At 41.9% G+C, this 17,665-nt stretch overlaps 2 protein-coding genes across 3 annotated transcripts; both read left to right on the top strand.

Moving 5' to 3' along the window:
* Positions 1-784: 784 nt before the first annotated feature.
* rtn2a (reticulon 2a) lies at positions 785-8,058 on the top strand. Of its 2 annotated transcripts, none has more exons than XM_069148129.1 (7): positions 785-893; positions 3,447-3,654; positions 4,183-4,321; positions 6,431-6,500; positions 6,600-6,646; positions 6,746-6,804; positions 7,266-8,058. In XM_069148129.1, the coding sequence occupies exons 1-7, from the start codon at positions 827-829 to the stop codon at positions 7,339-7,341; spliced, it is 666 nt and encodes a 221-aa protein (XP_069004230.1). In that variant the 5' UTR covers positions 785-826; the 3' UTR covers positions 7,342-8,058. The 2 variants fall into 2 exon arrangements, with proteins under 2 accessions (XP_069004230.1, XP_069004233.1); XM_069148132.1 differs by lacking the exon at positions 785-893 and adding an exon at positions 933-1,156.
* A 2,128-nt stretch (positions 8,059-10,186) lies between these two features.
* Positions 10,187-16,628, top strand: rhoub (ras homolog family member Ub). Its single transcript, XM_069148128.1, has 3 exons — positions 10,187-10,603; positions 12,700-12,758; positions 14,410-16,628. Exons 1-3 carry the CDS (start codon positions 10,387-10,389, stop codon positions 14,863-14,865), a joined length of 732 nt encoding a protein of 243 aa, XP_069004229.1. The 5' UTR covers positions 10,187-10,386; the 3' UTR covers positions 14,866-16,628.
* Positions 16,629-17,665: the final 1,037 nt, after the last annotated feature.

The raw sequence follows: 17,665 nt of genomic DNA, 5'->3' as shown, positions 1-17,665 counted from the left end.
ATGTGTTTTAAGAGCAGCATATAAACTGCAGAGCTTTTTTTAGAGTTGCAAAAACTGGCAAATGTCAAAACTGGTATTAACATTTAAAAAGTTTGGCCTCTATTGTATAATGCCAAATGGTCTTTTCCAGAGCAATGTGTAAGGTAGCAAAAATGTAAAGTTACATATAATCAGGCCATTTAACTTAGATGATACTAAAACCTTCTTCTTGGACTATGAAATAAGTTTGTGTCTTTTCACCTAAATGCAGGAGTTTCAGCCATTTCAGCACGTTTAACTGACAGTTTGAGTCAGTCTGGTACAAATCTACACATAACAAGAACCATTACTTTTATTTCAGACCTCTGAATCACTGCCAGCATTCCCAATTTCTGCAGCAATTAAAATTAATGAATGATACAACAAACTACATCCAATAAAATAAGCTTTATTTTCAGCATAATTTATAAATCTTAAAAAAAATAAAAAAAAATTGGGAAAATTGCACCGTTTCATCTCAGTAGTGGTGTCACAGAAAAATTTGGCTCGGTGACATTACAGAAAATGGACCCTGGTTCTCCTGTTTCAGGTGCTAAATGGCACTTAAATACGAACACAACTCTATAATACTTAACCTGACTTTAAATGGAGTGCCATAAATTCATTCAGGTTCAGAGTAATTTTTTACTTGAATCAGGAGTTCTATTGAGTCTGAAATGATTATGTCATAAATCATCTCTTTATGTGTGGTCTTGAAGAGTGGTGGGCGGTGCTGCGAACGAGATTATTTTGGGCTGCCAGGCCTTTGGACTGCTGAGCGAGCAGAGGGTGGCCAAAAACAGCTCCAATGAGCGAGGGGAGCACAGAGGGTGTGAGGGGAAACACTGGAACTACAACCAAAATGGCCAGTAAAGGTGAGACCGTTGGATTTAAAGTGAAAATAGGACAGTGGTTCACCTATGCAGACCAACTGTAGGTATTCGCTTTCTGTGCTGAGCTGACAGACGACTCCTGCGAAGAGCTGTGTTTGACTTCACTTGACACCAGGCAGGAGACAAGGCAGAGGAAAGCTGCAGTGCGATCGGGTGGAAACCGCTTCTGGTCTTTAATATTGGACTCTTTCGCTTTTGTGAGTTTTGTGTTGTGGAGAGAAGGCCGGGCCGTCGGGGGACTGAAGGTGGGAACTGAGCGGATTTCTCGCTTCTCTCGGATCATTTTACAAGCTGAGTCTCCGGAGATGTGGAGCTGTGTTTGGTTTCAAACTGATGAGCAGTTCAGATAGAGCCGGGTAGTCTCCTTATCACTGGCCTCTATTTAATGAGCACCTGCCATTTAAATAGAGTATAAACTGTCCTGTTGTGGCATGCTGTTCACACGTAGTTGTTGCAGTGTGTAATAACTTTGCCAGCTGGGTTCTCTTACGTTTTAGTGTTTACTCATTGGGCTGAAGAGCTGGCACGAGCTGGCACATTTCAATATTTAGTACTATGAGGTTCCTTCCTGGACACGATTGAGTCGACGTGGCCTGGGTGAAATGAAATGGATTTGGAGGTTAAAATGAAACGCGTCGGGTTGGGTTCATGAATGAGCCACATCAATTATGTTCATATCGGTTAACTGACCGGATGGTTCGATGATTGTTTGACTTGATTATTTATTCCCTCATGCAATGATATTCCAACAGTGTTCCAACTGTACACAAATTTGTCTAAAGTGACTCCAGAAAGTCGTTGCATGCGGGCCAGAACATATCCATGTTTGTGCAGATTTAAACAAGCTGAATATAACGTGTTAACTCGTGATGCATTGGCAGCTGGATTTGGTTACCTTTGGACCGAGCCATGCTAGCTGTTTCCACTCGTTTCCAGTCTTTACGCTAAGCTGGCTGCACTCTGCAGTGATATCTTCTCATCTTTGTCACAGCAAGACAGCAAAGGAGCCTGGTTGCTCCTTTGACATTCATAACGTCAGACTTTTCCTTCAAAATAAACAACTTCGAGGGTTTACAACATGCTTTGAAACTAAAATGATTAAAAATGCAGTAGATGTCTCATCTCTTTCATGTCTCCTGCTGTGCAGTTGCATAGCTGTCCCCCACCCCCACCCCAACCCCCCACTGTGCCTCGGAAATCCTGGCTGAGTGAAGTGTAAATGCAGGGTGTGGGTAGCTCTGTCGTTCAGTGTTTTCAATATATTAGTGTCTTCCATGTCCATATTGTCTTTCTGCACAGACATTGTTCTCAGACGTGATGCTCCCACCACTATAGTGTTGGTTTCTTGCCGCTGTTCTTTTATTATCATCTTGAATTCGTCACCTACTGTGTCTCCATGTGCTGAGTGTCCCTGTTCGAGAATGACAGCAGGGCAAACAAAGACAGGGGACAGGTGTGTTCCAGGGGCATTATGGGTATTAATTGTGTGCGGTGATGTTTATAAATAACCCACCTGCTGTCATTGCACTCTATTCAAAGAGGCTTCCCTTCTTTCTAATGCTGAGGCTTAGCATTTCACTGAATGACAAGCACCGAGAACTTCGGCCGTCTAGCTGTGGGGAGCCACACAGCACACTCTGTAATTACACCACACAGGAGCCCCGCTTGTTCTGAGGGCTCTGTGCTCCAGTTTTGATTGATCAGATATCTTTTTTTGCAATGCAACGTGGCCATTCATAAAGATCTTGCATCATGTGCAACATAAAGAATTCAATCAAAATGGAGGAATTGCATAGTCTAAAGTATATATTAAAGTTGTCCCCTCCAGTAAAGCGTGACCGTACGGACGCCTCGGTCTCCACGGCAGCTGCTGCTGGGTGATGGAGAGGGAAACTGACCGGGTGTGGAGAAGGAGCTGCTGACGGCCTGACGTCTGACGGCAGGTGCTGCGAGAGGCTGCATTCAAATTCCCCTCGACTGCTCGCCTCCCTCTTTCATCTGAGGGGCTAAATTTAGCCGAGGCCGGAGCCTGACGTGTCCCTGTAGCTGCTGTGTTCTCGCACGCTTGAGGCTGGAAAGCCCTCTCTGCCTCATGTCTCTGGCCTTCCTCGGAACTTCTACATCTTCCTCACACTCTTCCCTGTGAATATAAGAGCTAATGGTCAGTCGAAAGCTGAGGGGTTGAAGGGATGTTGCTGCAGCTGCTCTGTTACCAGGAGGAATGCAGTAAATCACAATGGGGTCAGCTAACTACAGCTGGAAACCCTACAGCTCGACTTGTTTATCATTTTTTATTCAGATCTGACTTGACTCATCTATTTGGATTGAAACAGTACCTGTAGGCTAGTGAGTAAATGATGCAATAAGTCTTTAGCCTGGTTCACCTCTGAATTGGAGCAAAATTGCAAATGATTAAATGTTAAATATTCAAATGTGTGATAACTCTATAGTGTGAACAGCAACCTGTTCTCTTTTCACCCACCTCTTGAACCTGTCTTTTGTTTTGCCCTCTCTTCCCTCTGCCTTGTCTTCCAGTGATGGACCTGATCTACTGGAAGGACACGGAGCGCACCGGCATGGTGCTCACAGGGTTAGTGGTGGGCTTGCTGTCCCTGTTCCAACTCAGCATCATCGCTGTGGTCTCCACAGTCTCCCTGGCCGTCTTGTGCTTCACCATCGCAGTGCGCATCTACTACCAGTTCCTCTACATCCTCAGCTGGGGTGATGGAGAACATCCCTTCAAGTAAGATGCTCTCGGTCTTGTTCCAGTTCTACTGAAAATGAACTCGGAGCAGGAGAAAAATGACAGAACATAGAGCTGGATTCATCCCATTAAGTCACAGCACATCTATGTTATCCAAAACCATCGCCTGAGTTCATTCAGCCAAAGGCCTTTTCAGTCCAGTCTCTGTTGAGGTTCTTTTATTTTGTATTTTTTTGTCGAGTTTTCCTTAATAAATAGCCAACTTAAGTACTTTCTTAATGACGGATGGTTTATTCCCTAGCATACTGTATGTATGAACTAATTGCTACATTTGCTAAATTGATTTAAAAAAAAATCCTGGAGGTGGACTCCGCAAATTCAAAAGATTGGGCCTTATACTGTACATCAAAAATAATTATTTGGTATGATGCAACAGTAAAGGAAGTATTACAACGGGAAAAATGTAAACTACCATAAATACAATACACAAAGGCAGAAGGAATGTTTCTGTCTGTCGTCAGCACTTTTTCAGCATCTCATGTCCTCTGTTGTCTCATCTGCTCTCAGGTCATATCTGGACCTGGACATCAGTTTCAGTGGAGAGCAGGCTGACCTCTATATGCAGAAAGTTATTGTCATGGCGATGTCTGCTGTTGACACTTTGAAGAAACTCTTTTTTGTTGGAAACGTTTTTGAATCCCTCAAAGTAAGATCATCTTCACCTCATCCAGCCCCCCCCCCCCCCCCCCATACCCCCACCACCACCTTTTTAACCCAGACATTCTTCCGCCTCTTCATTCTCTCAATTTGCTGCATCATCCTCCTCCCTCCATCACCGGAGATGACAGCATTGTTATGCCGAACGTCGCTTTTCATTATGCCAGCTCAGAGCTGATGGCAGCTGTCAGTCCCAATGGCATATTTTTGGTTATCATTTGAAAAGCAGTTGATCCCTTTGGGAACAATTCCTTCTAATTAAATTAAATTGATACTAACCGTATAAAAAGGGGGTAGCCCGCCTCGTTCCTCTCATGCTGTTTATCCAGCCTCTGGGTATGCAGCTCTCGCTAGCAGAGCCAAATTATTATGTTAATATTTATAAAGTGTAAATAAATCTGCCGGCCTTACGTAACTATTGGCAGACTATGTGCCCACGATCGGCCTCCATTCTACGATTGTTACTTTGCATTGACAGCGTGTGCCTTGCTTTTGCCAACAGACTAAACTTGATGGACTTTAGGTTTGTGTTACTTCTCTGAAAGCTCATCCGTAATGTACAATTCAAATGATGGCACAACAAGAAAACAGATTCCTTGACGAGTATTCGATCGTGTCTGTAGCTCGGCCATTAAGTCGAGCATTGGCTGTTTGACACCTCGGTCTTCATGTCTACATGTGCTTGAATAAGAACCTTGCATTGTTCCCAGTGAGCAGACCAGCTCCTTGTGTCTGCCTGTGAATGAGTGTGGAGGGAAAATGTACACGTTAGACAAAAGCACCTGAAATATCAATCTATACAAGTATATAAATTATCACATACAGGAGGGAGGGTAATATATTCATTGGACGTGCAAAGACTTTTCATTGTACATGCCATAATATTTGAGAGTGTCTGTTTTAGTTATGTAGGAAAACTAATGGCAATATGTACAGCCTGTGCACAGTAAAAAAAAAACAATTACATATTCATTAAATGTCGACACATTTTGCACAAACTTCATGAAGTAATAATGCCGCGTAAATACACTGTCGTTAGTTTTTCAGTATTGATGTCAGTGCCGTTATAGATAGAAATAAAATCCCTTCGCACTGATCCACATATAAAGTCAAGGCCAGTTATACATTTATTAACCAGTGTTTTGTACATGTGACCTTTTTAAATGTGGCAATGACTTGACAGTTTTGTATTTCATGACGATAACATTTCTATAAAAGAAAAACAGTCCAACCGGATTTCTAAGGTGTTGCCCTGTTCATAATTTCAAAAACTAGTTTTCACGTGACAATAATCTTACAGGAAAACTTTGATTTGAATTTAAGAAATATGACAAAATGAATGGAAATACTGACAAAATTCTACATGTGGCATGGTTTTCACTTCAGTGACTACAGACACTTGAATTGTGTGTTTAGTTACTAAATCAGTGATGCAGCATGCATTAGACATGAGTACCAACTACTGCTGTTACAGTATAAAAAAGTAAAGTAAACTCCACTTGTGGTATTGGAATAAAAAAAAAAGATATTTTTATCAGTATCGGCAAAACAAAATCAGTTAATTTCATCCCTAATAGATTTATATAATTCGGGCATTTAAGTAATTATCAGCAGACAGAATTGTCACGTTCACAGTAAATGTTGAGTCAGTGCGAGCTGACTGAGCCCCTTAATCCTCCTGGTCTCACCCTGACCTGGCTGGTATGTGACATGACACTCGGGAAGACGCTGAGAGACACCCGCGATATGCTGAAGTCTCTTTCCATGTGAGATGGGGGTGTCCCATAACAGGGCAACACTGGATCCTGTACTCAGTGACACCCAGATCCATATTAGGAGTTGAGTACGAGGAGCTTCTTCACCAAGGAGAAAATACTGTCAGTGTGGATTCTTTTATTCAGTTTTATATTACATATACACAATATAATGCAAGGGATTTATTTCAGCAATACTGCAGCGTGATGGACTGCTTTCTGAAAGAGTGAAGTTTAAACCATATGGAGGGAGTAATACTTGACAGTTTTCGTGACATCTGCATGGATGTTTAAAGGAAGTTAATCCGCAGCTGTTTCTCTGTTTCTGTTCTTCTCGGTCTTAGTTCCTGGTTCTGATGTACCTTGTCACGTACCTGGGAGACCTATTTAATGGCCTTACTCTGCTCATCATCAGTAAGAAACGGATATTGTCAGCAGACATATGAATTTGATCAACATGTTGTTTGGTTGTCATGTTACCTACTAACCTTTTCTGCCTTCTTTCTCCTCCAGGTGTGATCGCTGTCTTTTCTCTGCCACTTTTCTACACACAACGCCAGGTAAGGACTCTTATTTCATTCTTTATATTGATACTTTAACTCATCCTTCATTTCTATATTCATTAAGACGTACTTTTCACCCTCTCTGTTACATCACAGGAGCAGGTGGATGGCGTCATTGCAAAAATCCAGGCCAAGATTGACAACATCAAAGACATGTGAGTATGACGCCCTCTTCTGGCGCAATGGTGCCATCAACACAGCAGATGAGGTATTTCTCTTCTTAGACTACGGGTCTGTCACAATACCACATTGGTATTTGCAAGAAATCAAGGGCCTACTTGTGACATTTATTATAGCGGCCACAATTTCCAGTGGCTGTTTGAGACTGACATATGTTTATCGGAGGACACGCTTGATTAATGAGGACATCACTCAACTCAGAAACACAACTCAGTGGGGCTCAAATGCTTTGCACCTTGGGAGTCGTAGTTAACGTCTACCAATGAAGTATTTCTTTTTTTTTTTTTTTTTTTTTTTTAACCAAAGAACCACATATTATCCGAGTTGTTTTTTTTTTTGTACTGATGATTTGACTATTTTTCACATCAATGAACAAATTAGTTTGAACCTACCCCCTAACCTAAACACTAACCCCTCTTCTGTCTCTGTCCTGTAGTCTGCAAAGACTCGCCCAGGGTGGTGGCCCACCTCCTGATCCAACTCCTGGTGGTGCCAAACCCAAAACCCAGTAAACCCTCATGGACAACAACTTAAATAGGAGCTACCAGAGTTGCAGACTGTCTCTCAGATGTCTTAACTCAGCAGTCTGTGCTCAGAACTCTGGAGAACGGAGCTCCAGAGACTGGGGAAGAGAAGGGAGGTTATTTAAATGAATGACGACGAGGATTACGCATGGTACTTTATACTCTAACTGTAGCTACGTCATAGGGGTTTGAGGATGGGGTTGACATAATTCTTCAAGGTAAATTTAACCATATGAATCCTGGATGAGACTCTTGCTGCTGATGTCAGAGACGGAGAGATTCCACAACAAATCTCGTCATGTGTGAACATCTTTGGAAATATTGTTTTTAATTTGTAAAAATGACTCAAGATGTATCTTGGATGAAGCTTTTGACCATAAATGGAAAGTTCTCACACAGACAGCTACGCACCTGAGAAAAGGGAAGTCAATGGTTGAAGTGATTTGTGAGAGGACAAAAACAAGGGTCATTATTAATCATGGCAGCATAAAACTAGTAATTAGGGTTGCATGTGTCAGCACATGTACATAACTGAATGCATATTCATTCTCATGACTGTTTATCTGTGTGTGTGCAAGTATGAGTGTGTGTGTGTGTGTGTGTGTGTGTGCGTGCGCGTGCCTGTGATTCTTGACATACCGCTTGCTAAAATGAAAATGTTATTCACGAGCAATTAAAGTCTCATTTCGTCTTTATTTTCCAAAACATTGTTTCTTTTTTTTTTTTTCTTTTTTTTGTCGTTGACTTTCACTTTCATTCACATCACTCACTTCAGTTTCTTTTTTTTTATTCCTTCATCGCTTACACCAAAGGGTTCTGCTTCCCTTCGCTCTTTGATGTGGATGGAAAGTCGAATAATGTTCGGAGGGATAAATGAGCTCTGCAACAAGTTCAGTAATTACAATGTATCATAAATGGGATGAAATTACATGACAGGAAGTTGGTCGTAGAGCATCAGAGGTGTTGCGTTGCTGAGTAATTTAATGGTTGGGTAGATGGATGGTGAAAAAAAAAAAAAAGTGCTACGATTTCAAACGGATATCCCCTCTGTGCTCTCTACGTGTTTATCTCCAGCCTTGGAGGAAGCGTGGGAGGGAACGTGGACGTGAAATACAGCAGGTGCCTTTCTAACTGCAGGTTTTAGTGCATGATGTGCTTCACAATACTCACAACTACTTACAGCAACGTCTTCTCCCATAACAACCCACTACTCGTATTGATCTGACCATTGCCTTCCTGAGAATGGTGTTTTGTATGTGTACAATACTTGTGTGTAACTGCTACATGTGTACCATGACATGGTGTCTTATACAGAATTGAAAGGAGATCAATTTTAGGACTAATAAATTACTTCAGGATCCTCGGCAGTTTAAGTGCACATTTCCCTTTATTGGATGCTTTTAAAGCTTGCACCAAACTGCTTTTCTTCCTATGCCTTATTGTTGCATAATTAGTGTGTCTCATGGAGAAAGCATTGATATACTAACACATCATCCATGAAACCAGAACATGACGTCCTATTAGCGTCAGACATCATGTGCTGGTTCATAATGAACAGTACACACCTCCCGCTGCTTCCTCTTAAGTTTTCTGCAACACAAATTCATGTTTTGTCTTTGATGCCTTTCAATAATCAACTTCAGCAAAGAGAACGGATACCTTTTGAAATTAGAGGGATGTATTCCCTGAGGTCTTGTCACGTTATATTTAAGCAAAACTGCTTTTTATGTGGTCAAACTCATTTTCATAGGACTGTCCCACTTAGTCTACCAGTTGTTTAGGTTTTTATATTTGCTCTGTGGATGAAGGATAAATTAAATCCAAACAGTAAAGTAACTTTTAGTTGATTTAGAATCAGTCAGAATTAGTTGTAGCACACACTATAGTGGTACACTGATTATTTTGTATTCTTGAACATAACAAAACTTTTCTCCTTGGAAAATAAACACGGTGAAATGATAAAACCCGCTTATAGTGTGCCTTTTTCAAACATATAGATTTTTAATATGAAGCTAGGCAGATTATTTAACCTGTGGAAATTGCAATATTATAATTTATTTCACCAATAATAAAGGTATAGAAACCTTTAGAGGTTGTAGCATTTATTGGCCAACATTTATGTCAACTGTATTTTAATTTAGGCTGCAACAACGAATAATAAAAATCATGTATGTGTATTTTCATGAGATTTGCGAAACTGGCTTGCAGGCCCCTAATAGTCCACAAGGAGGCGACGAAAGTCAACATATTAATTTTATTTTTCCAAATGTGTTTTTAAAAAAAAAAAAAAATTATTACCAGAGTAGAAGGAAAATTACTTTGAATTTGACCATATATTATTTAAATATCCCTTGACTCAGCAATCTTCTGGTCTTGCGCTGTACATTAACCACAAGTTTGTGACCACCGGCTGTTCTTTATACACTCAGCTCTAAGTACAATTTAAAGTAGATCAGGAGGTCTAAGTTGCTATGAAATTTAAGCACTTTATGTGTCATGTTCAAAACTGACATCAAGATTGTCCCCTTCTTACTGGTGACAAGTCGACTTGCCTGCACAAAGGTCAACACACTGAGCCCATAGCAGAACAGTTGGTTGTGTAGTTGCCTATAGGATAGCAGGTTAAAGAATAAAAGATAATAAGAATGGAACAAATTGAAGAAAAGAAATATATGTGATGTTGCCAAGATGTTTCATATATTTTTTTAAAAGAACATGTTTGCGTCACATCTGAAAACTTCAGCCTCGGTTCACTCCTCAGCTGCTGGGAGGGCAAGTGGGTGGGACTAGTTAAATTGATCTGAACATAAAACTCCTTTTGCCCGCCCTCACATCGTAAACTGCAGAGGGTCGAGCTGTAGTCGGGATGCTTGTGTGCCACACTGGATTTGACAGCGCGCAGGACAAGAAGAGAGGCTTTACGCACGGGTCACACTTGCGATCATAAGCAACTTGTAAAGAAGCAAGTCTGTTCTCATGGTGGGTGCTTCATCTGCCTGTCGAGGAGATCGCGGTGAAGTGCTGGCTGATTGAATGTCGCCTCCAGTGACCATGGATTACGGAAAAACCATAGCCCCTCCGGTGCCGCCACATAAACCCACACCTGCCCGGCCAGGGCAGGCGCAGGAGCGGCTGCTGAAGTGCGTCCTGCTCGGCGACGGAGCGGTGGGCAAAACCAGTCTGGTGGTCAGCTACACAACGAATGGCTACCCAACCAAATACGTCCCTACAGCGTTTGATGACTTCTCGGGTAAGCAGAGTCAATGTGTTGCTGTTTTCGTGTAGAGTTTGTAGACATTTTGCAGACGCAAATTCACCAAAGGAGAAATATAATGTATGTCACCCATAATATCTGCATAACTTGAACAAGCCCGGTGCACATACGCGTGTTGAGATTGGAGCCTGGGGTTGAATTGAGCTACATCAGGTGAATGCCATTTTAAAAACCTTTTCTAACTGTAGAATCTAAGTTTACACCTTTTAGAATCAAATCAATTTGTTTATATCTGCCTGACGGTGTCACTTATTTTCACTGAACTCTTCCTCAACCGAGCATGTTTTGGGAGCACAAATTGTTACCACCCCACCCAAACTCCCCAAGTTTCCCTATTATCCCACTTGAATGATAGCTGTGTTTGTGTTTCCTGTTATCTGTATTCAATCAGTGTTATTGTACATGAGGTATCCTCCCAGATGTAGCCAGGTTTCCATTTGGCACGGTTCCACTTTCCAAACTGTTGTACCAGTCCCAGCAAGCTTTGTTTTTTTGCGAAATAAGAGGAGGGAACAAAATCCCCCAAAGGAGGTATTTGTTTGAAACTGATCAGTGTTGGCATGGCAAAATACACCTGTGACCTGTTGATCACATTTATTGTTTCATGATCACATCATCAAACTGTACCTCCTCACCGTCCCTTTAGAAATGTTACAGGATTACTCTTTAAGATGTTTATCCACAGCTGTTAATGTTGCTGCGGGGTGCAAGATGGTATTATTCAAAATGTCACTGTGGCAATTTTATTAAGACACTTATTTCAATTTTAATATCTTTTTAAAACAATACTTGACATTGTTTCCTGAAAACTATCTTGTAAACTTAAGCGTTTTGTCGTTAGCCTTGGTTAACTCCCTGAAATTGCACTGATGAGCATTAAAATGAACAACTTGACCAACACAAATCCCATATAACACTCACTGAGAACTCACACCGCCCTGAGAGGAGTGCTGCTTCAACCCTCCCTTACAGAACAGAGAGCGTCTCTGGTTCAGGGGTTTTGGATTGCACAACTCTGCCTATTGTTGTTAGCCTTGACCCGAGAGCCCTCTCCTCTATACTGGAATGGGCACATCTGTTGCAGTGGCTCTGAGGCAGAGATTGTCTTTCGTCCTGGCCTGACAGAGAGTGATTGTGCAGTAGGGGCCCTTAATTGTGATGTCATTTCTCAGTGCCTGGAATCAGAGCGTCTCACTTGTAAGCTGACTTCTGAGCAGTTACGCAATGCCACAGGTGGCATAGATGTAGAGGAGCGGGAGGCTGGGAGAGGAGAAGATAAGGGGGAGTTTTGGTCCAGAAAATCAAAGGAGCGTATCAAATATCAAGGATTAGGGAATTATTACACAATGGCAGCTCATTTTCCTCTCTTTACGTCCTCAACTCTTTCTCCTCGCTCCTGGTAAAGCAGGGTGCCATCATAGCTGTCCCACTACATGAATAGTTCCAGAAAACTCTTTGATCAGGTGGAATGACCGACCACACACTCCAGGCGTATTGTAAACGTTTCCATGTGCCTGCTGCCCCGCATTGTGTTCAGTCCTCTGAAAAGAATAAATGGCCCTCTAATGAAATTCGCTGTAAAATGACTCATCCACTTTTCCAAACTGGAAATGAGGCCTGTTGGAAGAGAGTCACTGAATAAACAAAATCTGCTTTGTTTTTACCCCCTCCTGCTATTAGACAACCTTGGAGTGGCCTCTGCCAAAAACCCAGCACAGAACAAAGCTCAGCGAGTGGTCCGAGCGACAGTAAAGTGTTATGGTCTCAACCGTAACTTTCAGGGTGGGTGGGCGAGACGGAGCAGGCTGTCTGTGTGCTGGGGGAGCAGAGCAGGGGGTCTTTGTGTTTTCAACTGGCAGGCTTTTGTTTATGCCAGTGAATATTGTGGTGGGTAGCTCTGTGTGTGTGTGTGTGTGTGTGTGTGTGTGTGTGTGTGTGTGTGTGTGTGTGTGTGTGTGTGTTTGCGCGCGCGCGCATTAACTCAAGCGTCAGGTGGAGGCTAAGATACAGGATTAAAGTCTTGTTGACAGCTGTGACTGATTTTCTGTGTGTGTTTGTTTCTGTGTCTACAGCTGTGGTTCAGGTGGATGGGAGCCCTGTTAGACTCCAGTTGTGTGACACTGCGGGACAGGTGAGTTTCGTTCGTACACAAGCACATATGACATTACCGTGGGTCACAACATCTGGCCGCATGCCTCTCAACCAGTGTTCCACTTACATTTCACCTTTTATAAATGGTAATGTCACCTTGTTGGTTGGTTGGTCCACCACTTTGGTCCCGAAATATTTGGACAACATTTGGATGTATTGTCATTTACACAACCATTTATGAATTGTTTGTAAATTTATCCAATGCATATTTTAAAGCATTAATTAGGCATACACAATTGCTTGTTCCAGCCTTTCACATTCATTGCAAATTGAAAAAGTTAAAGAAAAAAAAACAACCATCTGCAGATGACATTTGAGTACTTTTTGAGGGCTATATTCGGACATTTAATAGCTAAAACAAATGACCAATTAATTATAATTTGTTTGTAAAATATTTATTAGTCCCAATTACAGACAGACAAACCGTTTTTTCCACTGTAAAAGACAGTGATAAACATACTTTGCCAGGTAGATTTATTGACTCATTATCATGATGGTGGGCAATCTTGGAAGGAACAGGTTGTGAAACAGTGTTTGTATTTCTCTGAGGCAGTAGGGTGGTTGTTTCATAATCCAGCTCAGTAGAACCCTGCCCATGGTAGCAGCATATTTGACATTCACAACCGCTGCGAGAGCACTGCCAGTTCTACACAGAATCAAAGACAATTTGGCTTTAAAGTGGAACGAGGCATTTGAACAAACCGCTAATGCGTGTAAAACCTCCCAGTGTGTTGCAAGCTGTACGCAGTGTTAAAACTCCACACACGCACACACATCTAAACACATACAGACAAGCTGGGGCAAATATGGGTTGATAAATGTCGGCAAACACTTACCGTACTAATGAACTTTTATAAGAGGGGAACTCGTGCCAGAAACAGGTCGGGGTGTGCCAGAAACATAAAGATGAGAGAGAGCGACAGAGACAGAAAGACACAAAAGTTCTGGAGATATCAGCTGCTGCCAAAGATGATAAACAAAGTGTCTCCTCAATTTAAACATGTTGATATGTCTGTAACTCCTGCAGATGGACCTACGTCATTGGATCACAAAGCAGAGCCAAAGCTTTTTAGTTGATATATGACCACTGCATTGGTTGGGCTTCAAATCCACATGTTAACTATTCAGATTGCTGATTGTTTCTGCAGATTTCAGTTGTGTTTTAAGATCAGAGAGAGTCGGTTTAGAGCTTTGTTTAGTCAAAGAAAGATTGGGAGCCGAGTGCTGGAAAGGAGAGGTTAAAGGCAAAGAAGGAGAAGTTTGTGTCAAGTTTCTGCCAAACTTAATCTGTGTACTGAAGGATGTGGGAGACCCTTCTAAGCCAAAACTGTGTGGCCACAAAGTGTTAATTTAAGAGATTTACTGCCGATGATATAAATGAGCAGGCAGGGCTCGTCTGTGCTGTATATTATCACAATATAAACACTATTTTGACAGTTTGTTATTGAATAGTTATTGGCACAACTCCCTTTTCCTGTAATCATGCTTGTACATTTGCGTATGGTCAGTGTGGGGAAGAAGTGAAGGGATATATCTCAACGTAAAGATGAATCAGGCCACTGGAAAATGTTGAAACCTATTTATTTCCACAGAAGTTAAGACATTGCTCCGTATCTTTTTCTCTCCAACAGGATGAGTTTGACAAACTCCGCCACTTCTGCTACAGTCGGACGGACGCCTTGCTGCTCTGCTTCAGCGTGGTCAGTCCCGCCTCCTTCCAAAACGTCTGGGAGAAGTGGGTCCCCGAAATCTGCCGCCGCTGCCCCCTTACGCCCATCCTGCTTGTAGGCACACAGTGCGACCTGCGACAGGATGTCAAAGTGTTGATCGAGCTGGCAAGACGGAGGGAGAGGCCGGTGCCGGAGGAAGACGGCAGAGCGCTGGCGGAAAAAATCGGGGCAGTGACGTACGTTGAGTGCTCGGCGCTGACGCAAAAGAATCTCAAGGAGGTGTTTGATGCCGCCATCTCCGTGGGGCTGCGGCACTCTGATAGGAGAGCACGGCGGGAGAGGAAGGTCCGCAGCACGGCTGATAAGATGAAGATGCTGTCCAAGTCTTGGTGGAAGAAATACGTGTGTGTCCAGTAAGGAGAGGAGAGATAACCCTTCTGTGACTGATGTAAAACTGGAACTGCTGACGTATTTGGAGGGACTGAGTTGGATGTAAAGACTTCGTTTTACATTCACATGGACAACCCCTGGTCTGAAAGACTTTAATTCAGCACCAGTTCAACAGAGGCAGTGTGCCTGCCTGAGCTGTTCGGTGGTTTGGGGGGTTGTGATGGTTTCAGTTTGACCAGAAAAGGCCCTTTGTTGATGCCTAAAAGACCGAGAGCATGAGGCTGTAACCACTGTCGGCTCCTCGGAGCCAGTCTCAACTGCTAAATGTGACTGTGACCAGCATGCAACCAAAAAGTTATGGCGCCAACAAAACGTTAAGGCACGTGGACTGCATATCATACTGGACTTGTCAAAAGGAAATGTGAGCTGACTTGGAGGGGAGGTGTTACGGTGGTGATGTTACAAACTAAAAGTATACTCCTCCTTTTTGTTAAATTTGGTTCCCTTCTTTAGCTAAATATATTATTTTATGTGTCCTACACTGTAATTCCAACACCAAGAATTATGATAGATCTATTTTTATTTGTTCACGAATCTCAGAACATGAAGTCAATGCAAAATGCTCAGTTCAAAACCCCAAATCAAAGATGAACTTATTCTACTGTCAAAGCCAGTCATGCACCTTGTTTCCTAAATCAGAGGCATCTTTAAGTCAAATGACAACTTCTTAACAATATAATGTGTTGCTTATCAGATTTATGTTAACTCATTCTTTTTTGGAATACAATCAAATGTATACAAGTATAAATTTTTATGAAATTGCTGATGTCTCAAGGATGTGTGTGGCTGTTTTGAACTATCATAGTTGTGTCTGTCAAGTGTTGTTACAGTTGTCACACTGTAAGCTGACCACATACAAGATCTGTAAGATCCTCACCAATACCAGTACTACTAAAGTGGTTTGAAGCCGCAAAATAGAATAAATCAGATTCCTATTGATGTTGATTATCCAACCAACTAATACTGGAAAACACATGACTGCTATAGATTTTAGAAGCTTTACACATTTCATTTGTTCACTTTGACTGAAAAGCTTTATCTGAAATGCGATAGCCAGTTTGTTACTATCACAATGTTGCAGCAATACATAGGTGGTGCCACTGTAAGTTGCACTTATCACACACACACACAGTCCAAACACATCACTGAAGTTCAGCCATGCAATGGCCTTTGGACCAGTGGTGGAATGGAAACTTTAATCCTCCTTTTAAAACCTGGGTGTCAGCGCCGGCAAAGGCATCTGCGTGATCTGCACGTTCCCTGCCCTACACCGCTGGTTTGGATGGGTCTTTCATTGTCATTGTAGTCAGGGCCTTAATTATCCGTCTTTGTCGTTCAGTATATTGGAGCTCTCTCCTCTTTTCAAATTCTAAAGTAAATGAGGTGAAATCACCAAAGAGACTGATTCTGTGTTTGCTTCTTATTTTTCAGAAGCCTGTTATTCAGCTCTCTGTATTTATCTGTTCCTTCGGGGCCAATAACTGATCGACTGCAATACAGAGCAGATGTATGAAATATTATATGCCATTATGTATGTTACATAGTAATCATTTATGATGTTTGTAATGTCATCAGGATAAATCTGTGCATACATATACAAGTCATTGGCTTTGCTGTCCAGCTCTAAATGGTACTTAACAGTGTGAGTGTTTCAGTTGGTGTCTGATTCTGGCATGAGAGAAGTTTGTTGAGCTGTATGAGTGGAGCAAAATAAAATGTGAAATATTTAACTGGTTTTCACTGTTGACTCTTCCGCGTTATCTTTGAGAAGGAGTGTTTCTGAGGTCAATGTTTAGGCTTTTTCACAGTTTTCATATGTTTTGTATGTGCCAAAAAGAAAAAAAGAACCAGGTCTGAATTCAGAGGTTTACATTCAGGTTTAGTATCCAGAATAATTCACTATTTAATTTAGTTGACATAACGAGAAGTAGGAGATTACATAAAACTACAAAAACATCAAGGTAACCAGGATTTATTTCCATTACAGTCCTTATTAAAGATGAGATATTCATCAGGCCATATAGTCCACAATACAGTGGGTACGGAAAGTATTCAGACCCCTTTACATTTTTCACTCTTTGTTTCATTGCAGCCATTTGCTAAAATCAAAAAAGTTCATTTTATTTCTCATTAATGTACACTCAGCACCCCATCTTGACAGAAAAAAACAGAAATGTAGAAATTTGTGCAAATTTATTAAAAAAGAAAACCTGAAATATCACATGGTCATAAGTATTCAGACCCTTTGCTCAGTATTGAGTAGAAGCACCCTTTTGAGCTAGTACAGCCATGAGTCTTCTTGGGAATGATGCAACAAGCTTTTCACACCTGGATTTGGGGATCCTCTGCCATTCTTCCTTGCAGATCCTCTCCAGTTCCATCAGGTTGGATGGTGAACGTTGGTGGACAGCCATTTTCAGGTCTCTCCAGAGATGCTCAATTGGGTTTAGGTCAGGACTCTGGCTGGGCCAGTCAAGAATGGTCACAGAGTTGTTCCGAAGCCACTCCTTTGTTATTTTAGCTGTGTGCTTAGGGTCATTGTCTTGTTGGAAGGTGAACCTTCGGCCCAGTCTGAGGTCCAGAGCACTCTGGAAGAGGTTTTCTTCCAGGATATCTCTGTACTTGGCCGCATTCATCTTTCCTTCAATTGCAACCAGTCGTCCTGTCCCTGCAGCTGAAAACACCCCCATAGCATGATGCTGCCACCACCATGTTTCACTGTTGGGATTGTATTGGGCAGGTGATGAGCAGTGCCTGGTTTTCTCCA

Source organism: Embiotoca jacksoni, unplaced genomic scaffold (assembly GCF_022577435.1).
Source record: "Embiotoca jacksoni isolate LCO1_2020_lvr unplaced genomic scaffold, fEmbJac1.0.p SCAF_14, whole genome shotgun sequence".
NCBI classification, from domain to species: Eukaryota; Metazoa; Chordata; class Actinopteri; family Embiotocidae; genus Embiotoca; species Embiotoca jacksoni.
The sequence above is the reverse complement of the archived record's forward strand: the minus strand, read 5'-3'. Positions and strand labels throughout refer to the sequence as shown.

What these genes read in the sequence shown, in the direction of transcription:
- rtn2a (XM_069148129.1), top strand. Translation starts at nt 827, where the DNA reads ATGAGCGAGGGGAGCACAGAGGGTGTGAGGGGAAACACTGGAACTACA. An exon ending in CCTTACTCTGCTCATCATCA is followed by an intron (nt 6,501 to 6,599) that starts GTAAGAAACGGA and finishes TTTCTCCTCCAG; the next exon opens with GTGTGATCGCTGTCTTTTCT. An exon ending in TTTTCTACACACAACGCCAG is followed by an intron (nt 6,647 to 6,745) that starts GTAAGGACTCTT and finishes GTTACATCACAG; the next exon opens with GAGCAGGTGGATGGCGTCAT.
- rhoub (XM_069148128.1), top strand. Translation starts at nt 10,387, where the DNA reads ATGTCGCCTCCAGTGACCATGGATTACGGAAAAACCATAGCCCCTCCG. An exon ending in AGCGTTTGATGACTTCTCGG is followed by an intron (nt 10,604 to 12,699) that starts GTAAGCAGAGTC and finishes CTGTGTCTACAG; the next exon opens with CTGTGGTTCAGGTGGATGGG. An exon ending in TGTGTGACACTGCGGGACAG is followed by an intron (nt 12,759 to 14,409) that starts GTGAGTTTCGTT and finishes TCTCTCCAACAG; the next exon opens with GATGAGTTTGACAAACTCCG.